This window comes from Microtus oregoni, unplaced genomic scaffold (genome assembly GCF_018167655.1).
Source record: "Microtus oregoni isolate MIOR12 unplaced genomic scaffold, Mior012 000041F_ref0000270, whole genome shotgun sequence".
NCBI lineage: Eukaryota > Metazoa > Chordata > Mammalia > Rodentia > Cricetidae > Microtus > Microtus oregoni.
The window spans coordinates 3558506-3580231 of record NW_024543208.1 but is presented as its reverse complement, the minus strand read 5'-3'; the positions used below and the strand labels follow the sequence as shown (position 1 = coordinate 3580231).

The 21726-nt window shown below is 37.0% G+C and overlaps 1 protein-coding gene across 45 annotated transcripts in view; it reads right to left on the bottom strand.

Annotated features, from left to right (window-relative positions):
- Ptprd (protein tyrosine phosphatase receptor type D) overlaps positions 1 to 21726 on the bottom strand; it is a 2219644-nt gene that overhangs the window by 130317 nt on the left and 2067601 nt on the right. For 20 of the 45 annotated variants that reach the window (XM_041632294.1, XM_041632295.1, XM_041632298.1 and 17 more), the window contains 4 exons: positions 17656 to 18243; positions 17124 to 17224; positions 15928 to 16187; positions 4188 to 4278 (listed from right to left, as the gene is read on the bottom strand). In XM_041632294.1, coding sequence (XP_041488228.1) covers positions 4188 to 4278; positions 15928 to 16187; positions 17124 to 17224; positions 17656 to 18243 — 1040 coding nt within the window. The remainder of the gene's footprint in view (positions 1 to 4187; positions 4279 to 15927; positions 16188 to 17123; positions 17225 to 17655; positions 18244 to 21726) is intronic. The other 25 variants (XM_041632317.1, XM_041632321.1, XM_041632318.1 and 22 more) reach the window with 3 other exon arrangements.

Here is a 21726-nt window from a genome sequence, read left to right as displayed (position 1 = left end):
TTAATTTATCATGCTCTAAAAATGTCTGTGAAATTTAAGCTTATTGCTACAACTAAAATCATATGCGATAAAAGGCATTTATAGAGGAGCAGCGGATTAGACATGATCTGTTTGGCAAATCTGGATCTAAATTCCATGTATTCATCCAGGTGGGCCACTCACGTGCGCTCCAATTTCCAGGATAAAAGAACAGGAATTTACCTTACAATTCTGTTGCCAAACATAGGTTTCTATAGAACGATGATGATGGCCATTAGGTAACACTCACTGGGTACCAGATACTCTTTCAAGAAGTATAAATGAACTCAGTTCATTCACTCCCCACAATAACCATGTAAAATAGATCACAATCATCTCCAAATCTAAATGAGCAAATTAGAGCATGATAAAAACATTCAGTGTATGACTATATGGTGTGGGAGATCCTTCTGTCTACATGTTGTTTTTATTGGATAATGAATAAAGAAACTGCCTTGGCTTGATAGGGCAGAATTTAGGTAGGTAGGGAAAACTGGATTGAATGCTCAGAGAAGGAAGTAGGAGAGAGAGCCACCATGGAGCCACTGGAGATAGACATGCTGAAACTTTACTGGTATGCCACGACCTCATAGTGATACACAGATTAATGGAGATGGGTTGAATTAAGATGTAGGAGTTAGCCAATAAGAAGCTAGAGCTAATGGGCCAAGCAGTGATTTAAATAATATGATTTCTGTGTAATTATTTCAGTTCTGGGCGGTCAGGACAAACAAGCAACTCCTTGCAACAAATATACGTCATGGGTGACAAAAAAATTAAACCAGCCATAGGAGAGACACATACGAGAGATATTCCCACCTAATTATTACATAATCTAATTTTTTCACAATATCAAAAAATCTAATGCTATGTGTAATCATTGATGATTTGAATAATTTTTACTAAGTATGTATGTAATGTTTGTGTGTCTGTTTTTATTAACATATATGAATATGATCTTTCAATTTTCTAAACTTTCTTAACCTGGAGTTCTTACGCCAAATGTTTAATGTAATATTATACCCAAAAGGAGACTACAAAGGTTATTGCCAGTGTGCAGTAAATGGTAGTCTATAGAACTCTTGTGGGGTGTGCACTATAGATGTGCTGAGAAGTCTTTTGAAGTTGGCCAATCAAAATCATTTACCATCAGTTGTTTATGTGACTGCATTCCTGCTTCTCCTTCACTGATCAAACCCTATCTTGCTTCCATTCACATTTCAGATATAGGCAGCTGTCATAATTTATCAACATCATCCCCAAGATTACCATTTGGTAGGGTTTATTTAGAAAACATAAAGCAAGTGCCTTGGGATTAAATATTAGAATATTTTCGTGTTTTTTTTAGGTCCAGAGCAGTCATTCACTGAAGTTTAATCTGGAAGAGGATTCTTCCCATTTTATGCTTTTAGTGGACCAAGTGAGTTTAAATGACACCAAAGTTAGCCAAGAGGCTGGAATTATAGCCACAGATGACCTCATTACTTTATGACAAGGTTTTGAAGTACAGTGCAATGAAAAGCTTTGGCACATTACATCATTTGCCCTGAAATAAATACAACTAACATTTGGGAGTCATTGTGCCCAAAATTCATTGCCACTATCAAGGCCTGGTCTGCTCAGTTTGACCTTGAGAATAGGAATTTCAGCCTATGAATTTATCATTTAGATAATAACCCAGACCAAAAAAAAAATGAGCTCAGAATATAATTTAGAGAGTAACTTGCTTAAGGAAACTTTTTCAGTCTTGTGTGAGTCTATATGTGAGGCATACTAGTGAAAATCCCCTACGGCTACTGTTCGACTTGATGTATTTCCAACAATGTGAATTATCGGCCTTACTGAAAAAGTACTTAGTCAAATACATTTAAGAGCAGAACTCTGCTTTGTCAAACCTAGCACTACGAAGTTCAAATTAAAATTTTTAAAAGGCTTTGGTCATTCATACTAGGCTTAAACAAGTCTTGTCAGGAGGGGTCAGAAAGAGGATGAGCAGGCAGAAAGTGAGGCCATAGCCTTTCTTCATTTGTTCCCCTCCACAACAGTTACAAAATATATTGGACATAATTCCAGAAGTTATACCAAGGGCTTTACTTCTTTATCAGAAATAATTTTCATTTTCCAGTCAATGCATATCTTATTTCTTCCACCATTAATTCCGCAATGTGGTCTCAATTATATCAGTAAGAAAAGTGGGAAACAACCCATCCTGACCCAAAAGTTTTGAATTAATAAAATGTTCTTTATCAAGCTATTATACAGATTAATGCACCACAACTCAAAGGATGATTAAAATGACCCTTTGTTATGGGAATCAGCAGCACAGACCTGTGGAATTTAATTGCAAGTAAGTTCAATGTCACATAGCCCTATATTTTAATCCATTAGAATGTCTGTGCATTCTAGAGGTTAAAACCTGGCTGTAAAGGAGAATCATTTTCCATTCCTTCCTATCAAATAGCTTCACTTCTAAGAAAAAGCTTATTACTGAAAGCATTTGATGTCCTCTTGCCTTGGTTGGGTTCCAGTGCTTTGAAAATTCATTTTTCCTAAGTAGAAATATTTATAGATTCCACAACTTATCATTGCATTTAAAAATCCAATTTCAACAAGAATTTGCTAAGGACAGTCCTACAATTCAGCTAAGAGCTAGTTAAATAGTATAGACTGCTTTAGGGTTAACTGCTTAGAGAAGGATTCTGTTTCTCTGGCATCATAACTGGCCGATGATAAACTGACAATTAAGTTATGTGACCAGATTGCTGAAATGTATCATTTGGTACTGCGGTCACAGTGCCTAATTGCTAGACAGTGACACAAGCAGAGACCTGACCTTGAACTTGTCTAGCATTCTGAACCTGAACAAATTTAACTCACAAAACAGGTAGGTGATGATGAGTCACACGTGTAGAGACGATTCAGATCTGCCACAGGATGCAAGTCCCACCCCAAATCCCCCTTCTTTTTGTCAGATCATAGTTATCTTTGTACAGATATATTTCAAACCAATAATTCCTAGTAACATAGTTAGGGAATTAATCGTTGTCCTCGCTCCATTTGCACTAATCTGTGACAAAAAGAATATATAGAAATAATAGGATTATTTTCAGATACAGCCCATGTTGTAAATGATCCACATAAATTAAAATTTATGTTTCTGGGAAGGGCACATAAACTTAACTGAATTTGTTAAAACAAAGACTCTGTAGTAGTCAAACGTGACGCCTAGCTCTGAAAGCTGGGCTGGTTCTATCTGAGATCTTGGAAATTCTTGGGGCCAGTTTTCTCACTGCACAGAAGTGTGTAATAATTACATTTAAAAAGTACGTAACAGTTGGGAAATGGCTCGGCAGTTAAGAACACTAATATGTTGCTCTTAACAGAGGACCCAGACCATATTTCCAGAACCAAACAGGGCTTACTACCATCTCTAAGCCCCAGTTCCAAGGGATCCAACACCCTCTTCTGATCTCCACAGGTACCATGGCAACACACAGCACACAAATATAGATCCAGGAAAAGCACACATACATATAAAACCAAACTGTTTTTGAAAAGTTCTTGTATTTCAAGAAACAGAATTAATTAATCTAATAAGAACTTAATTAATAGAATCATGTAGGTATAAGATTTGAAAGTTGATAGCAAACTCTTTAATGTTTGCTACCTCTTGTATCACAGTCTTTGTTTGTTCAGAATTTTTTTTTCCTGCACTTAAATGCACTTTTGATACTGAAAATCTATGGACCAGAAAATAAGGCAAATAAATGTCTGGGGAACAGTAGAATTCTGTGAAAATATGCTGATGACCGTGTGGCAAATTAAATGCAATGTGTTACAAAGAGCATTAAGCATTTGTAACAGCCTTGGCAACTGCCAAACTAAATAATGTGTCTGGAATTTTATTAATAGTAATGATATCACCCTCTATACTTCTGCATTATGGTTACAATGGGTAGGTAACATAAGAGTAAGGACAACAAAGATAACACAGGTTGTAATCTGTTAATTAAAACAAAAGAATCTTTGCTAGATTTCTAGGGTATAGCAGGCCCAGGTCACTGGTTCACTCAATTGGCTAGATGTACCATAGCTGACACCTGACCAAAATGCTAGGAGGCCTACATAGAACAACTAAAGAAGGACACAGAAAACATAGACACAGTTACCTCATCTAACTCCATTTCATCAGGGCTCTCCCATGGCTTGATGAATTTCCCACGAGACTTCTTCAAAGGCACAATAATAATGTAGTAACCCCTGTTTAGGAATGAGGAGACAATAAGATTAATTCAAAGAAAAGATAAAATGATTATAACCTTAAATCTTCTACAGACAAAATATTAAGACAGAAGAAAATTATTGATGTGGGGTGGCTCATCTAGTATTTTGTAGTAAGGAAAAAATAACCACTTTTTGTGGAAAACATCAATGTGTGAGCTTGGTGATTTCATATGGTAATTTCACATGGTTGGTTGCTCTTTATTAAACATCTGCTATTAAACATAGCAGACATGTTTGTTAGGGTCCTGCAAATGGACTTGCCCAAACTATATTGAAATCTATCACTTCAAGCTGCTGTGCTATATATTTTCAATATTTACTAATAAAAAGTCTTTTAAAAAGGAGATGTAAAATAAAATGCTATTAGAAACATTTATACATTTATAAATATATTTATTATAATTTAATAAAAATAAAGTATTTTAAAGTCACTCATAATTACATAATTATATAAAGACAAAGTACATTTTAAAAAATTCATTAAATTTCAAAATTTTAAGTAGTATGAGATTTGGGGACTATTTCTACCTAAAGTACTTCAAAATAGGATTTAGTGTAAATAATATCAACAGTGTAAGCAGAGACTGTTCTTTTACTTTCTGGCCACCCAGACCCGAATAATCACACAAAACTATATTAATTACAATGGTGTTTGGCCAAAGGCTCATGCATATTCCTAGCTAGCTCCTGTATCTTAAACTAACCCATTTGTATTTTATATTTTACCATGAAGCTTGTCTTCTCTCTGACTCTGTCTTTGTTCCTCTTCTATCTCAGCTTAGATTTTCTGACTTGCTATATTCTGCCCTGCCACAGGCCAAATTAGCTTCCTTATTAACCATTGGTAATAAAACATATTCACAGCATACAGAGGTGAATCCCACATCATTACAGAAAGAAGTGCAAACATTCCATGCACTGAGTATGGCCAATTAAAACAAGTACTGCATAAAGCTACATGTTCAAGACAAAGTACACATTAGTAATGAAGGTGCTTTCTAACGTCATAGGATATACCCTTTTCTTGCTTTGCGTGTATAAGAACTCTGTTCCTATCAGTGTTCAGTATGAAGGCATTAAAGATAATAATTAATAATATAACAATTACACTATAATTTTAGGCATTGCATTAAATGCATAATCTAGTTTGGCCTCCCAATAGCACAATCCATAAAAGATTGGATAGGAGCTGTATAGGTATGAGACCAGGCCATGGATACAAGAAATATGAACAATTAAATAACTGTGCAATGGAAAACAGCGAGGACAGTCACTCAGACCCTCATGATGACCTCTCTTTTTTCATTTATTCTATGTATCACAAAGTCTTTTTGATAATCTCATAAATTTGGAGGAGATTCATAGCAAAACTGAAAATACATATACATGTACATAGGGATAGACTCACACAATCTAAAAAAAGAAAGAGATGGCTATTACATGGGGCAAAGAAAAACAGGAAGGGAGGAGATTGCAGCCCTTTTCACATGTTATTTAGAGTCAACTGCACTTAGGAAGCCCTCTCGGCAATCTCTCTGCTACAGCAAGGTTCTTCCCATAAATATCTTCTAGAGCTGCACTGCCCAGTACTGTAGCCATGAACTTTCTGAGGCCTCCAAGCATTTGAAATGCGGTTGGTGAGAACTGAGATATGTGTGAAAGACAGCATAAATATATAATGCAAAGTATCTCTGCGATAATTTAGTTGTGATTGCATATGGACAAATGACAATAATATAGATATGTTGTCTTAAATAGAATGCCACTAAAATTATTCTCATTTCACTCTGCCTTTTAAAAAATATCACTACTAGAAAACTGATCATTTCCATCTTGCTCTCGCTGTATTAGCTGGGCTGTTAGTCCCAAGGGTAGTATTCTGATGATGAGTGTGTCACCTGGGGATCTACCTGGCCTAGAGCTAGGGCTCAATACTAATGTGTTCAGAGATCTCAGATTGCTTATTTAACTCCCGTGAATTGCAGTTGTATAGTCTGAAAAATAACAGCAACAAAAAAGCATACATGTCTTTCTCTGGAGGAAAAGCAAAGCAAAACAAAACAACACCAACAAGAGCACTGGAAGAGTTTGGCATCCTGTGCAGCGTACAAAATGGAGCAGAGGCCAGGGGATGCTGGCAAAGATGCCACAGTCTTTACCAGGATGTCAGGGTTTTTATAACTCACAGGTAGATACTTGCTAAACCTTTCCCCTAATCAAGAATTCAAACCACAGTCTTTTATTTCCATGGTGCTCTGAGCAACTAATTAAGAGACACACAAGGTTCCAGCACCTAGCCATTCATTTTCTTTACTACAAAGAAGTATGATGATCAAGGAGGGCGAGGAGAAATAAGAATTGGAGCATGTGAAAGAGGCCAATATTTTTATTTTATGATCCAGACTAAGCCTCCTCCTCATCACATCCTCCTACCACCTGAAGGATTTGCCAAACAAGTCCATCATGTTAAATGAGCATGCAGAGAAATGACAGAGCCGCAACTGAGCGTTCAAAATAACACTGCAGATGCACTTGATAAACACACTTGTCAAGGAGTCTCTCGCTTTTCATACCCACTGAGTAGTCAGGAGAGCTCTTCCGAGAGCAATGACAATGGGAGTTAGCAGAGAGCTCCCATTGTTCCCTGCGGGTTTTGATAGATCATAGTCAAGCTGATGAATCCCATTAATTTTTCTTATAATTCCACACTGAGCTGCTATTCTTATACATGAAAAAATCCATTTTTTTCATCAGCATCACCCCCCCCCCCAATTATTCACCACACTCTTGGATGAGATAAGAATGGAACAGCTCACCCACAGCAATTAATTACCAGTGTGGTGGTCAGATATCCATCATCTTCTCTTTCTACTGATCTAAGCGCTCATTTATGGCCTGCAAAGCATGGCTGCCTTCAGGGCAGTCTTGCTCATTTCAGGATAACCTTGCAATCAGAAATTCATATTATCCGTCACATGTTCTCTATAGCAGAAACTTTTAAATATGTCCTGGCATCATTTGAAACCTGTCAACCTGTCCCGGTTCTTGTATTTCTTCTGAAAGTTAAGCATGTTACTGTGTGTGTGTGTATGGATGAATAGTTAAGCGTCCTCCGACCTTCATGCCTCTGCCAATGTTTTTCTTTGGTGCTTTTCTTTCTGTCTTTAGAGAGATGTACACATCAACCAAGACTCTCACTGCTTTTGGATTTTTTTTTTCTCAAAGCCTTAGTTGAAATCCATAGATGTTACCTCTGTCTTTAGGCCCAGAAGACTAAATAAAGCATGAGAAATAATATAATACTGCATATCATGCCATAAATTCATAACCCTCAGTTACAAACAGGTCCTTAGGTCTCCATATAGCTTTTTTCTTAAACTGTTTGTTTTCCACAACACAATTTTCTCCACTGGACTCAATTCTTGAACATCTACACCTCCTTAGGAAAGGGCATGCATATCACTCATTGACAGAGAAAAGAGAAAATACAATTGGGAAAAACTCTTTTCATATTTCTAGCAAACTATAGTCCTGGCTGTTCATGTCTGCAAACCATAATCATTCCTTTTTTCACAGAAGATATCTGGGACTATACTTAGGGATGACACTGGTGCATCATTGATTTCTATTACTTTAGTCCCACTTTCTTATGACAGGTACTAAACCCTGCTCTAAGTACTTCTCTCTCAACTCTGTTCTTCCCATTGGAGCCTGCAGAAGCCTTTCGACAACATATGAATCCACTATTGAAAAATAAAGCAAACAGATGTCCTGGACTAAGCACCTACAAGTTAAAAGACAAAAAAAGAAATATAAGAAGAGGGGGAGGAGGAAGAGGAGAAGAAGAAAAAGGAGAAGGAAAAAGAAAGGATGAGGAAAAGAAAATGAAGACATTTCACATAATTAAATGTCCTGTATGCAGTGGTTTGAATGTAAACTTTCCCAAAGGCTCCGTTATTTGAATCTTTGGTCCTGAGTTCATGGAGGCGTCTGACAAAGCTCAGAAGGTGTGATATTTCTGGACGAAGTGTGCCCAAGGAAGTTGTCTTTGAGAGTTTAAAGCCTACCACCACTTCTAGATTGTGTTTTTTCTGCTTTGTCTTTATGATTTAAGACGTGAGCTCCCTGATACAGTTAGTTCTAACTGCTATGCTTTTAATCCATTATCATGAACAGCATGGGAATGGTCTCTGAAACTATAAGCCCTAATAAATCCTTTTTTTTTTTTTTTTTTTTTTGGTTTTTCGAGACAGGGTTTCTTTGTGGTTTTGGAGCCTGTCCTGGAACTAGCTCTTGTAGACCAGGCTGGTCTCGAACTCACAAAGATCTGCCTGCCTCTGCCTCCCGAGTACTGGGATTAAAGGCGCCACCACCGCCCAGCTTAAATCCTTCCTTTTATAAGTTAAAACAAACAAATAGAGACCAAAAACATGGGTCAGTCACTGCGCTTTCTCCCATCTCTTACTGCCCCAGTTCTCTGGGAAGGTTTGTACTTTCTCTTGCCCACCTTCTGCCCTTGCTAGCCCTCCTGCCTTAGCACTGCACTGCAGGGATGATGCCAGGGATGTTAAGGTCTAAATAGCATTACATTGAAAGAAGAATTTTTGGTATTTTTAAACTTTTCACAGCATATTGTTAAGACCTTCCATGAAGTATTCTATATCTTTTTTTGTAATTTGCAACATTCCTGATTTCCTAATTTATAACTTACTGTATAAATGATATCATAACAGAATTTATTATTGACATATAAATATAATAGTGTAGAATCTTAGAAAACACTGTCTCAGGATTTCTCTTCATGTTCTTTTTTTTTATATCCAAGGAGACTCCATTTTTACTAATAGCTGAGAATATTAGCTTTATGTAAATAGTATATAGATAGATTCATCTGGCTTCAACTATGCGCCAACATATTTAGCTATCACTATGGTTACAATGAAAGAAATAACGACTTTTTCCTGCTCTCACACTGCACCACAGCCATTAAAGACCCCAGCCTTGGATCTGGTACTAACATTGGCAGTTTGTTTTCACTTTCTTCTTCCCTCCTTCCTGGTTTATCTTCAGGAGCTCTTAACTTCTGAACTCTATCTCCAGAGGAGATATGTTCACTTCTATGTTCCTCTATGGCCACTCATCTGGCCTCATCCTATTTTTTAATGCTTGGACAATAGTCCTACAACTTTTCTGCTTCGCTGACTATTTTTTTTCGTCTAGTCTCTGAAATTTTTACTTAACAATACAAAATTGATTGTACTTCTTCAGTCCCTGGAGATATTTCAATGGAGTCTTATCGCTCTTAGGATAAAGACACAGATATTATAAGGCCTGACAGAATCTTGCTTGAATCCCTGTCTCCACACTCTGATTGGCTTTTGGTGTTTGAAATTGATCTGGGGGCATTTGGGGGTCACATCCTTGATCATCCTTTCTTATCTGCTTTGAATTGCATCAAGTCAATTCTCTTTCCATAAATATTTATTCATTTATTACTTCCCAAGTGAAACCTTTTCTGACTTCTGCCAGGACTATTACATAGATTAAATTGCTGGTTTGGGGTCTATAATTTTCTTAGATTATTTAAGGAATATCTATACTTTAATAATATTTTTAATGGAAATGTACATGTATTTTGGAGATCAGTCTTCTGTTAGATGTGGGGTTGGTGAAGATCTTTTACAGTTCTTTAGGCTGCTGTTTTGTCTTGTTGATAGTGTCCTTTGCTTTACAGAAGCTTTTTGGTTTCTGTGCTATTGATGTAATATTCAAGAATTAGACTCCCGTGACAGTGCATTCAAGGCTACTTCCTCCTTTCTGTTCTATCAGCTTCAGTATAACTGAATTCATGTTGAGGTTTTTTGATTCACTTGGACATGACTTATATGCAGGGTGGTAAGTATGGATGGATCTATTTGCATTCTTCTACATGCTGTTATCCAGTTATGCCAGCACTGTTTGTTGAAGATGCTTTCTTTTTTGCACTGTATATTTTTTGTTATGGTTGGTATGTAAAATAAATAAATAAGTAAAAAATAAAAAAGTAGATGCACATGTAATCGCCTCAAAATTTGCTCATCTTTGCCACCTTATCACTGAATTACTTTTCCTCTAAAAAGTGGATGTGGTTAGGAAAGGTGACTCTTAGGGCTGTAAGTATCTTCCAGCAATTTCCATTCTCATCAATCTTTTTCTCCTTCCACTAGAAAAACAATGTCATGATCAAGTGGGGTTTATATAGGAAACATACTCCTTACTGCGAAATATTTTTCTTTGTTTATTAGTAACCCTTGTTCTAATTATACTACATTATGAAAAATGAGGTGACTCAGAATGGGGAGAGGGAAAAATGGGGAGCTGATATGTTTCCTATAAATTCATATTGACAAAAAGCATACCAACTGAGCATACATATTTGAAAAAGAAAAAAAATGTTTTTGAGAAAACCAAGTTCTACATTCTACTTTGACTGTTTGTTTTAAGCCCAGACTCTAGGCTCAAAATGCTTTTTATCAACGTTGTCTTCAACTGCTATAATAATGAAATAATATTACAAATCATCTCAATTAATTTATCTAGAAGTCTTTGACTACTTATGTATTATGATGTTTTCTCTAAGTAAGTTAAATCTAATATACAGAGAAAACATTATAGTTACCTTCAAAATTTAAATTATTTTAAGCAAAGTTTTAGTAATTATATTTAATATACTATCATCAAGGGGCCCAGCTCCATATAATTATGTAAAAAGGCAAGTTATGGTATTTTTAACATAGCCTGACTTCAAATGGAGCCAGCCTTTTAGCATTAGTAATCTGTCTTGGCATCTTGAAACGTGTTATTTAACTGGGAGGTCAAAATCTTTTTGAAAGTTCATGGATGAATGTCAATCCTCACATAGTTTTTTTCCTGTTATGTTTTGTGTGTATTGCTTAAATCAAATTATTTTATCATAGAAATCTGACAGCAGGTGGAATGATCTTTCCTATTTCTATCTTCAAATTAAGATGTTGAACCTTTTTAGCTGTATGTACTATGGGAAGTTATTTATACTTAGCTTCATGCCCTTCACTGATGAAGCAGTTGGGTGATAAATAAGAAGGCTTTCCTTATCTCTCCTGAAACTGTGAAAGCCTACATACTGCAGTGGTTACAGCATTCCCAGAGCCCAACCTGGGTCTGGATGTAAGTGCTAGAACAACCTTGGTTCTAATATCTGTTCATGGCACATTTTTAATTACTATTTGTTTATTTATTTATCTTGTTTCATCTATATGAGTATTTTGCTTGTATGTACATGTACCAAATGTGTACAGTGTTCATATACAATACACTTTTTTGTTTTCATTTCTGTTCTAAAATTAAGCCACTGATTGTTACTAAACTAACTTCTATACCTGGTACCTGGAGTAACTTTATCACTCAGCATCATCCGTCTTATGATTTTTGCCCTAAGCACTCAGAGTAAAATGCTGCTACATAATCACAGGAGCACCCTCTGTTAATTTTACCTTGGAATAATGGTGGAATCGTGGTATTTTCTGATTGGCATTCTCTATCCTAAATTATTAAGAAGTAAGACTGAAATATCACAGAATCCATGACACCACAGCCTGATGCATCCTTGAGATTGTTTCCAAAATAATCCAGCCATTTGCTAGTCTCAAAAAAGAACAAAGTACCAGAAAAAGATGGAAATAAGAAACCTATCACTTTCCCTGAGTCTAAATTCAAGTAGATTTGCCAAAAGTACATAAATTAAAAAGTAAAGTTGCACAAGCTTAAAAAATAAAAAAGGAAAAAAACAAAAGCCCTAAAACACAAAACGTTCTTGAAAGTCTATTTCAGAGTTGAAACACAAACTGAAATCTGTCACGAAAGGATAAAAACGCCTGTTCTACTAACGACTACAGCACTGCAACAGGAATTTGCTCATTTTGTGCATCAGCTACAAAGACAAAGTCACTGACTAGGTTGAGCTCTGTTCAGCTTTCCTATACCGTGTTCAGGGACAGCCATGAGTCTTGTTGAATGGGTTGACTTTATCATGTACATTTCTCGCTGTCTTATAATCATTTACAAAGTTTCATCTTCTCAGGTTTCAGAACTCACATTAAGTACTAATCAATGCCTTCAGTCTGCTTCCCTAGACATCTGCACTGAGCTGGCAGAATTTTTGTTTCCATAACCCCCTACTCCACCGTAACCAGGCCAGCTGTTTGCTGTGTTTTATGATAAGATTTGACTTCCTTGCAGTCACCTTACTCTTCCCAGACACAGCACTGGAAGCAAACTGTGTACATAACTGGACTTGCTAAACCTCAGTTAAAAGTCTAAGCAGATTGGGAGGATGTGGTGTAAAAGATCATGCACCAGCTTTTCCCTGGTCTCTGGTATGAGCACTTGGTCCTCCACCCAGACAGCACCCTGAGTTTGTTTTTCATAATTCCTAAAGATAGATGTCAACTTCTCCAGATTGTGTCTCTGAGTTTCTTAATGTTAGGAGCCCTAGCCAAACACAACATTCTGACAAACATCACTGTTCAAGTCTCCCAAGTACTGTGTTGCTTAAGAGTACAGATACACTCTGCATTTTATCACTAAACTTCTGCCACATTGCCTGGCACATCATGGTTGCTCAAAGTAGATGTGCTAGGTCTAGGCTTTACAGTCGAATGGATGATAATTATGATAAAAACCGATTAAACTCTGTATGTTAAATATGTACCACTTTTTTTTTCTTTTGGTTTCTGTGAGACAGGGTCTTACTGTATAGTCCTTGGAACTCACTATATAGACCAGGTTGGCCCCAAATTCACAAAGATTGTTCTGCCTCTGCCTGCCAAGTGCTGAGACTAAGGGCATGTGTCCCATACCTAGCTTCTACCACTTTGTATATATTTCAATAAAGTGTTTTCAAAAAATGTTTATCTGTTAATAGTAATAAAAACTCAGAAGAGGCCAGGCGGTGGTGGCGCACGCCTTTAATCCCAGCACTCAGGAGGCTGAGGCAGGTGGATCTCTGTGAGTTCGAGACCAGCCTGGTCTACAAGAGCTAGTTCCAGGACAGGCTCCAAAACCACAGAGAAACCCTGTCTTGAAAAAAAACCAAAAAAAAAAAAAAAACCTCAGAAGAAATTAGAAAGTCAATACATATATAAATATAATCTTATACTCATATTAAATTTTACTGTGATAAAAAGTGTGCTGGCATTGCATTTTCACTTTTAATTTTTAGACACTGGAAAAGATTAGACAAAATGAAGACCTTATCTCAGTGAATTTATTTTACTAGTAACATTTTGAAAATTCTATTACTTGTGCTGAAACCTGTCGTCATTTTTATCAAATAAATGACAAGTGAAGGACTGTGGAAGAAAGATTGATTTGACTGGGTGTAAGTGGGTCAAAATTACTACTTAATCCTGAGTGAATATCAATTCACTCAATTTTTTCTTTCATTATTTTGTTTTTTAATACTTGTTTTTCTCATTATTTTCTTTCAGTTTTCCAGAGATTTGGGGACGCTTTTCTGGTTTTGTGTGACTCAAAAGGGACTTGCTATTAACTCAGGGTGTGTGCAAATTTCCAATCTTCCTGCCTCATGACAGCACACCTGATGAAACTTGAAGTTCAGCACTTACTGTTAAAATGCCGCATCTAGTCCCCAGGCTGTGTAGTCCTGGCTCACATGCCTTCTTTACAAGAAGCCATTCTCTGTATCTTTCGTGGACTGTCTTCATACTAAAACCTTTGTGTTTTATCTTTTGTTTCAAATTGTCATCTCATTGCTTCAATGCTCTGTCGTTCCCTGCAAAACCACTGCTGCTTTGCTCACTCCGAGATTTGAGCGTTTGGTACCAGTTAACTCTTCTGGACCCATACTTCTAATTGGATTCTCATACAAAGCCTTTATTTAAACTATGAGCTTCCTCCGGATACTTCATATCTTTTGATGGGTAGTAGCCTTGTCTATCTGGCATCAGATTTCCTCTTGATATTTTACCCCTTCAATGAATAGCGGTACTTTCCTGTCTGTTATCCAAGCTCAAACCTGAGCCATGTGTGATACTGTCCCTTCCTCTGAACTCTTTAAAGCAGATGTTGGCCTCTGCTGCACTTCTGCTCTCGGTTCCCTGTGCCTCCTGTGTGGACCACCATTTGCCCTACTTTGTAGTTGTATAAGTTGTCAAATGTCAGCTGTTTGATGGCTTCTCGACAATTTTCTCTACCACTTTTGGGGAGCTCCAATCATTCCAGCCGGACACAAAATATATACAAATGCCTTTCTGTAAAACTTCAAATATTTCCCAACAATTTCATCTTAACTTTGTCATGTTTTACAGCAAATAGGGAAGTGTGTTTTCCATCCCAAACACATAACAGTTTTATCTAATATGATGCAAGACATTCCGTAAGTGGCTCCTAAAATGGGAAGATAAAAGTGAGGCGACACTAACCACTGTCACACTGGTCCTTCCATCAGAGCTTTAGTGGGCTTCTTCTGTTTGCAGAAGTCAGCTCCATCTGCTAAGCACAACCTGACTCTTGTCTCTCTCACCCCCACCACCCTGCCCTACCTTCTCAGCTTCTCTGGGCTCCAGCATCACAGCATTGCTTGCTGCCCTAACTAAACTGGACACTACCCCTTGCCATTTAGCTTTCTGGCTCTTAAATTTTGTAAGTTCCTAATGTGACCCTCAAAATTATGTTCAGGCCAAGTGGCAGTGGTGTACACCTTTAATCCCAGCACTCGGGAGGCAGAGGCAGGCGGATCTCTGTGAGTTCGAGGCCAGCCTGGCCTACAAGAGCTAGTTCCAGGACAGGCTCCAAAGCTACAGAGAAACCCTGTCTCGAAAAAACAATAACAGTAAAAAAAAATGTTCTATATTCATGTCATCCTAGCATGGTCACTCTTAAGAATGACTTACATTAGTCTCTCTCCTATATATCCTACTCAATGCCAGGCACACTGGAGACAGGAGTGACATCCTTTCCATGGTTATATACTTCAATGATACTGTCTTTTAATCTATTGGCTATGAAACCAGCTAAGTATATGTCTTTAGGCAAACTTCTCAACTGACTGAACTTAATTTTATACTTCTGGCCTCCTGGCTTTTATACCACACTCTATGTTGCATTTTCTAATTTTTTCCTTCAGTGCTATTTTGTACTTTAAATTGAACTCTTTCTATATTTTAGCATGCAAATAATATATATATATGTATATATACACACATATATACATATATATATATATATAACTTTCTATTATTTAAATACTTATAGCTTTGGTTTTTTGTACATTTTAATGTTCTCTTCAGTTATAAAAAAATACCATTTTGCCAGCTATTAGTCAATTATCAATTGTATTCTATGTGCTACAAGAAACTGCATTTTAGCAACTTGCCATTTCCCTTTCAAAATAACATAAAAAATGTATTGTTACATTGATGAGACTGTGTTAACATGAGTACACACACGGAGTGTGATGGACCTAGGTAGTTAAACTATGAGCTCACACAGAAAATCTTCCATGTTGTAATCAGAGATCCATTCCTTTATAACCACAATAACACTGGAATGCAGGCTTCATTTACTTGCTTTCTTTCCTTCACTTACTTTATGTTTTCATTTGCAGGAACATCGGGCAGCTGCACCGTAATCATGCCATCCAAGTTGGTCTTCCCGATGAAGGCAGGCTTGGTTCGCAGCACATCTGGGGCAGTCTTTGCAGTAACCCTATGCTGCAACCCACCAGCACTGTTCCCACGATTGGTTAACACAAACGAATAGGATTTCTCAGGTTTCAGGTTAACAATTAACTTCTGAGTAGCTCGGCCATCTACTTCTTCTACCATTTTCCCATCATCATAAAGAATCTGCCAAGATATAACCAATCACAAATTGGTTATCATTTTCTAAACCGAATTGTATCTACTTTCTTTGCCAGCTTAATTCCATTTCTGGGCAATTCCTAATCTCATAAGTATTAGTAATTCTGTTGATTGCATCGATTCTCTTGATAGTTCTTAAGGTGTAAAGGTAAAATGTTCCTGAGTCTCTCAAAAATGCAAACAACAACAACAACAAAATGTACAATAGTTTTTTTTTTGTTTTTTGTTTTTTTTAAGATTTAACCTGTCAGTCACATGTGATCTTAATGGAATGTGTTCAAGGTTTACAATGTATTATACACATTAATTTACCAGGATGTTTTAAATCCTCCTCTAGATATATTTTCATCTATCAAAAATATTTTTACTTACTATTATTAGCAATACTAACTTATTGCTGCTTTTTTTTCCCCAAGATCTCAGTGGCAAGATCTCAGTCTCAGTGGCTTTATTCTTAAAGTGCCAGGAATTCAGACCAATAAATACAATCTTAAAATTTTCCAGAATATGGTATTATACGTAAGGAGAAATTATGCAGATTTCTTACTTTTATGGAAACAAAAAGTAATAGTTTGATGTAAAAGTTCAAGTTCAACATACAAGGTGCCATGGTAGTCTTGCCAGCTGTGGCTCTGAGTGTTTGCTTACTCTCCAGTATGGAAAGGCCACACTGTCAAAGTGCCAAATACAACTCTTTCATGAAAGTCTTTCACAAATAGGAATAGAAATTAGGAGTCCCAATCATCTTTGTTTTGTAGTACAGGAAGGCTACCCCAGGGTGTTCAGTGAATGCTCTATCACTGACCTATAGCCCAAGCCCATTGTCCAAGTCAACATTTTCTGTATTTGTTACAAATAATGTATCACCATGACATGAGTTGTCCCCTCTACTTATCCCCATGACACCTAAAGAACACTTACTTTGAAAGGCATAGCAGAATTATAATTCTCTGGAATCTCCCAAGACAGCAGTACTGAAGTCTTCATAACTGCTTTGACATGAAAATTTTTTGCAAACACTGCTGGAAAAGGAAAAACTGTGTATTTAAACTATTCTTAAAGCATTTACCTTGATCTTTTACACCATGGATCACAGTGCTTAAGACAGATACTGCCTACATAGAGCAAAGAGAGAAATGTGATTTGCCTACCTGTTTAGAGCATTCATTAATACCCATTCTCATAAAGCACTCTCCTTTGTCTCCAGTTCAGTCAACTATCCTCTGTTTATCTTACCTGAGGACATACGGTACTGCCCACCAGACTTGCAGTGGCATTCTATAACTGAAATCTACGATTTTCAAAATGGATTAAGTCACACATACTTTACCTGCTTGCAGTGCTGAACCTACTAATATGAATGGGCCGATCGGTTATTTACAGCTTCAAAATATTGATTTCCAAAGATTGATATTCCTTTAAAGGAGGAAGGCCATAAGCAGACAAATCCTACCTTGATCCACAGGCAGTGTCCTGAACTGGACACTGGGACTATATGGCCCGGGCCCTTTGCTCGTGTGAGCACGTACTTTTACATCATATGTAGTATCTGATTTTAAGCCAGTGAGTGTCATAGAGGTGTCAGCTGGAACAATAAGGTGCTCCACGGGAAGAAGGGGAATGTTGATATCCCTATACAGGACGGTGTACTTGGTGATAATGCCGTTTCTCTCTGCCAGGACAGGGGGTTGCCAAGATAATTGAACAGACGTGGAAGTGGTGCCTTCTGAGTGGAGGTTTTGAGGAAATCCAGTTGGCGTTTCTTCTGGAACCGAAATTTCTTTCACCATTTCCTCCCCGAAGCCCACTTTGTTTCTGGCTGAGAGTTTGAAGACGTACGATGCACCCTTGTGGATGTCTGTGGCTGTAAAGTGGTCTTCTTTCTCGGAGAATTCAAGAGTAGTCAGTGGCTCCATGTCTTTCCTGCCAAACTTTAGACGGTAGCCCTGAAGGGGTCCGAATGTGTCCACAGGAGGGTGCCACTGAATGAGAGCCGTATTCATTTGAGTGTGGTTAATCACAAGTCGGGGTCTCCCTGGAACTAGAGCACACAGGAAGGAGTAGTCAGAATGACTGCCATTTATGATCGCATATCCGCTCCTGCCAAGTCAGGAAATCACTCTCCTAGTGTTCTCCTTTCAGTGTTCTAAACAAAACAATGCTGAGCTTCCACGCCATTGTCAAACAATCTTTTTTCCTTTCTTTACTCTAGCAGGCTGACATAGAGTTTGGTAATGAACACAACCTTTGTGCATAAGGATTATGCTTGCTACAGGGAAATGAATCCAAGTAATGATTAACAAAATAGATATAGTCAATGAAAGGAATAACTACAATGATTAATTACTATGCACAATGCACAATTATTGAAAAAAAGAATACTGTACATAGTGCATTTTAGAGTTAAGCAGTCCTCGCTGTATGCTCTAGGCGGTTACTATTATTTTGTAATGAAAGAGAAGCCAAGAGAACTAGAAAACTATCTAAGTTTAGGTGTACAAGTGAGAGGGCTGTAGAACATATCTGGGACCACAGTCCACTTCCTCAACTCTGAGTCCATTTATACATTTTTGTAACTTCCCTATCTATGCACTTCCCTATATCTACATCTTGTTATTGTGAATTACTAAATGAAGAGGTACAGATAAAAGGCTTCACTAATAGTAATTATAATTATCAGAGTGATGGACTGTTTGTGCTTAGGAGCTACTCTCCTCTGAGGACACACTTCAGGATAGATTTTATATACATGAAGATATGTACTGTGATCATCAGAGCCTATTACATCTGGTATTTTTAGTGGATTAAGCAACTGTTATTGAAGTTGATTGCTCAGGCTAGAGTTCCAACAGGAGTTCTAAAAAATAAAAAGGTGGAAAGTGGCAGGGGGCTCAAAGAGAAGTAAGCCAAATTTACTGAAAGAAAAAAAAAGTAGAGGGTGAAGGGAAAGCTCGCAGTGCTGGGAGACAAGAGATGAACGGGAGCATCATAAGGATGTTGACACAAATTGTAAGGAAAGCATAGACAGATGATGGGGCAGTAGGCATTCCAGGAGTCCCACATAATAACTGTTTAATATTCTCATTTTATATACCTAAAAGTTGAAGCCCAAGTGGATATAAGGTGTGCTCAAGGGTATGTTCCTTAATCCCTGGAGTAACAGCTGTCATTTCCATACTAGGGAGATTCAGAGTATATATATGTAAGTCAACAAACCTCCCATATATCAAAAAGAAATTTACTAAGTTTAGAAATGATATATGTAAGCAAGTGTTTGGCTAGGATGGTACCCACTGTGAAGTCATTGTTTCTCATGGAAATATAGTCTAAAATGTTCACATTGAAATAGAAGACGTTCAGAATTCAGAATACTTATGTTTTTAAAAAATCATTTTATGTAAGACACAGGTAGTTACTATATTCATCACTTTACGTACATATAGAGTTTATATGATTTTTTTTCTCAAAATGTGAGTCAGCTAAGAGAAAAACCATGGAACAATTGCTGCCTAAAGCAGAGAATATATTATTAAATAAGCAAAAGCTACTCAAAACTATGAGGTGGGGATGAAATGTTTAGTCTCACATGCTCTAGGAACAATCAATTTTATTAAATGTAGTTATCTACCTTTTCTAAAATTCCAGTTTCAAGAAACTATACAATCATGTATTCTGTCCCTCTTATTTCAGGAAGAAACATAAAAAGTCAGAAAAAGTGAAAATACTATTTTTATAATTAAAGCACATATAGACTTGTTAGAAGTATCTGATGATTTTTGAAGTAAAGCCAGGTGGGAAATCTGAACAGAGATAGAGATAGAGATAGATAGATTAGATAGATAGATAGATAGATAGATAGAGTAGGTGGGGTCAAAAGAGACACCATGTAGTAGCCAAAGGAGTAAGATACCAGAACATTACCTGTAAGCCACAGCCTCATTGTGAGACATAAATGAATAGAAATGGGTTAATTTAAGAGGTAAGAGCTAGCTAGGTATATACCTAAGCCATTGGCTAAACAGTGTTGTAATTAATATAGTTTTTGTGTGATTATTCAGGTTTGGGCAAGTGGGAAACAAAGCATAGTCTCTGTTTACAATATGATTTTATTAATATCCAGGTAGTGATTCAATTTAAAATACAGTTGAGGCTCAAATTAGCAGAAATATAGTAGACTGGCAAACTATAAACAATAATGATACCTTACTCAAAATACACAATTGCTCTTCCATAAGATTCAAAGCTAATGTAGAAATATGTAAACTTTTTTCAATGTTGTTACATTCCATAGTATTCTGTGATAAAAGGCTCTTAGGCTGGAGACCATATGGTTCAATAATGTTCTACAAGGACCAGCATCACATCTGATCCACTATGGTCTACTACAGTTCAAAGCATCTTGGCTTTGCCTCAAATAGTCATTTGTTTTCTAGATAGAAATGTAACTAAGCATAAGAACTCTGAGGTAGCTACTTGAAATACCACAAGATACCATGTGAAGAGCTCACTAAAGAAGTGAATGTTGACATCTTAAGGAGACAACTCACATTGCCATGTATGACAGGCTGGCCCCATGAAGGGAACCCCAAATTCTACACAACGCATAAGAATAACAACACAACAACACATGGAGATTAAAGAAGTTGGGAGAATGGCTTTAAAGCGCTGCTATATGGCTACCAAGAGAAATGATAGGACTGAAAAAGAACAAAGAATCAAGTTCCACATCACTCCATAAATTTGCAGAAAATTCATATTATGGCAATAGAACCACTTTGTTTTGGACACCAATATGCACTGTAAATAAGGACATATTTACAATTTGTTTGCATTGCACAAAACCTTGTATCCAGAAATACAGGGATCAGAGCAGGAAAGAGAAGGTTCACAGGGTAGTGATGTTTGTAAATGTAAGTCTCCCTACCGGTAAAGGTAAGGATGTGAATAAGATCACACTATATAAAGATTCTGAATCAAGGTTCATTGGTGATAGTGGGGACAACATTTAAAGGACTGACTGGCAACAGAGTCAGTGGTCTATCTTTACCTCATTAATGCTTGAGGGCTTAGACAGTGTTAGAAGGGTCTTACACACTCAGAGGAGGGCAAAAGTCAGACTTGACCTCATCTTTGTAGACAGTAAACACAGAGGACAAGCTACATAGACAATAAGATAACAGTGTCTATCATGACATATTAATTCCCCTGGGTGCACCTTTGTGATATGACAGTGCCTCCTTTTGGACCTTTGGGACATGTCAATGACTCTATTTGGACCTTTGTATCATGTCAATTCCTCCATCTGGACCGTTGGGACATGTCAAAGCCTCCTTGTTCACTTTCAGTTCTTTTCACTTATCATATTATTCACACTCTAAAAATCTTTTAGAGCAGTAGAAATGGTTAATACATGTGGTTAACTAAAAAAACATTTGCAAGATCAATTTTGGAGGTCAACTTAGACCTCAGTCTCAATAGGTCTAAACTCACTCTCCACTTAAATAACTTCTATCAGTGAGCATAG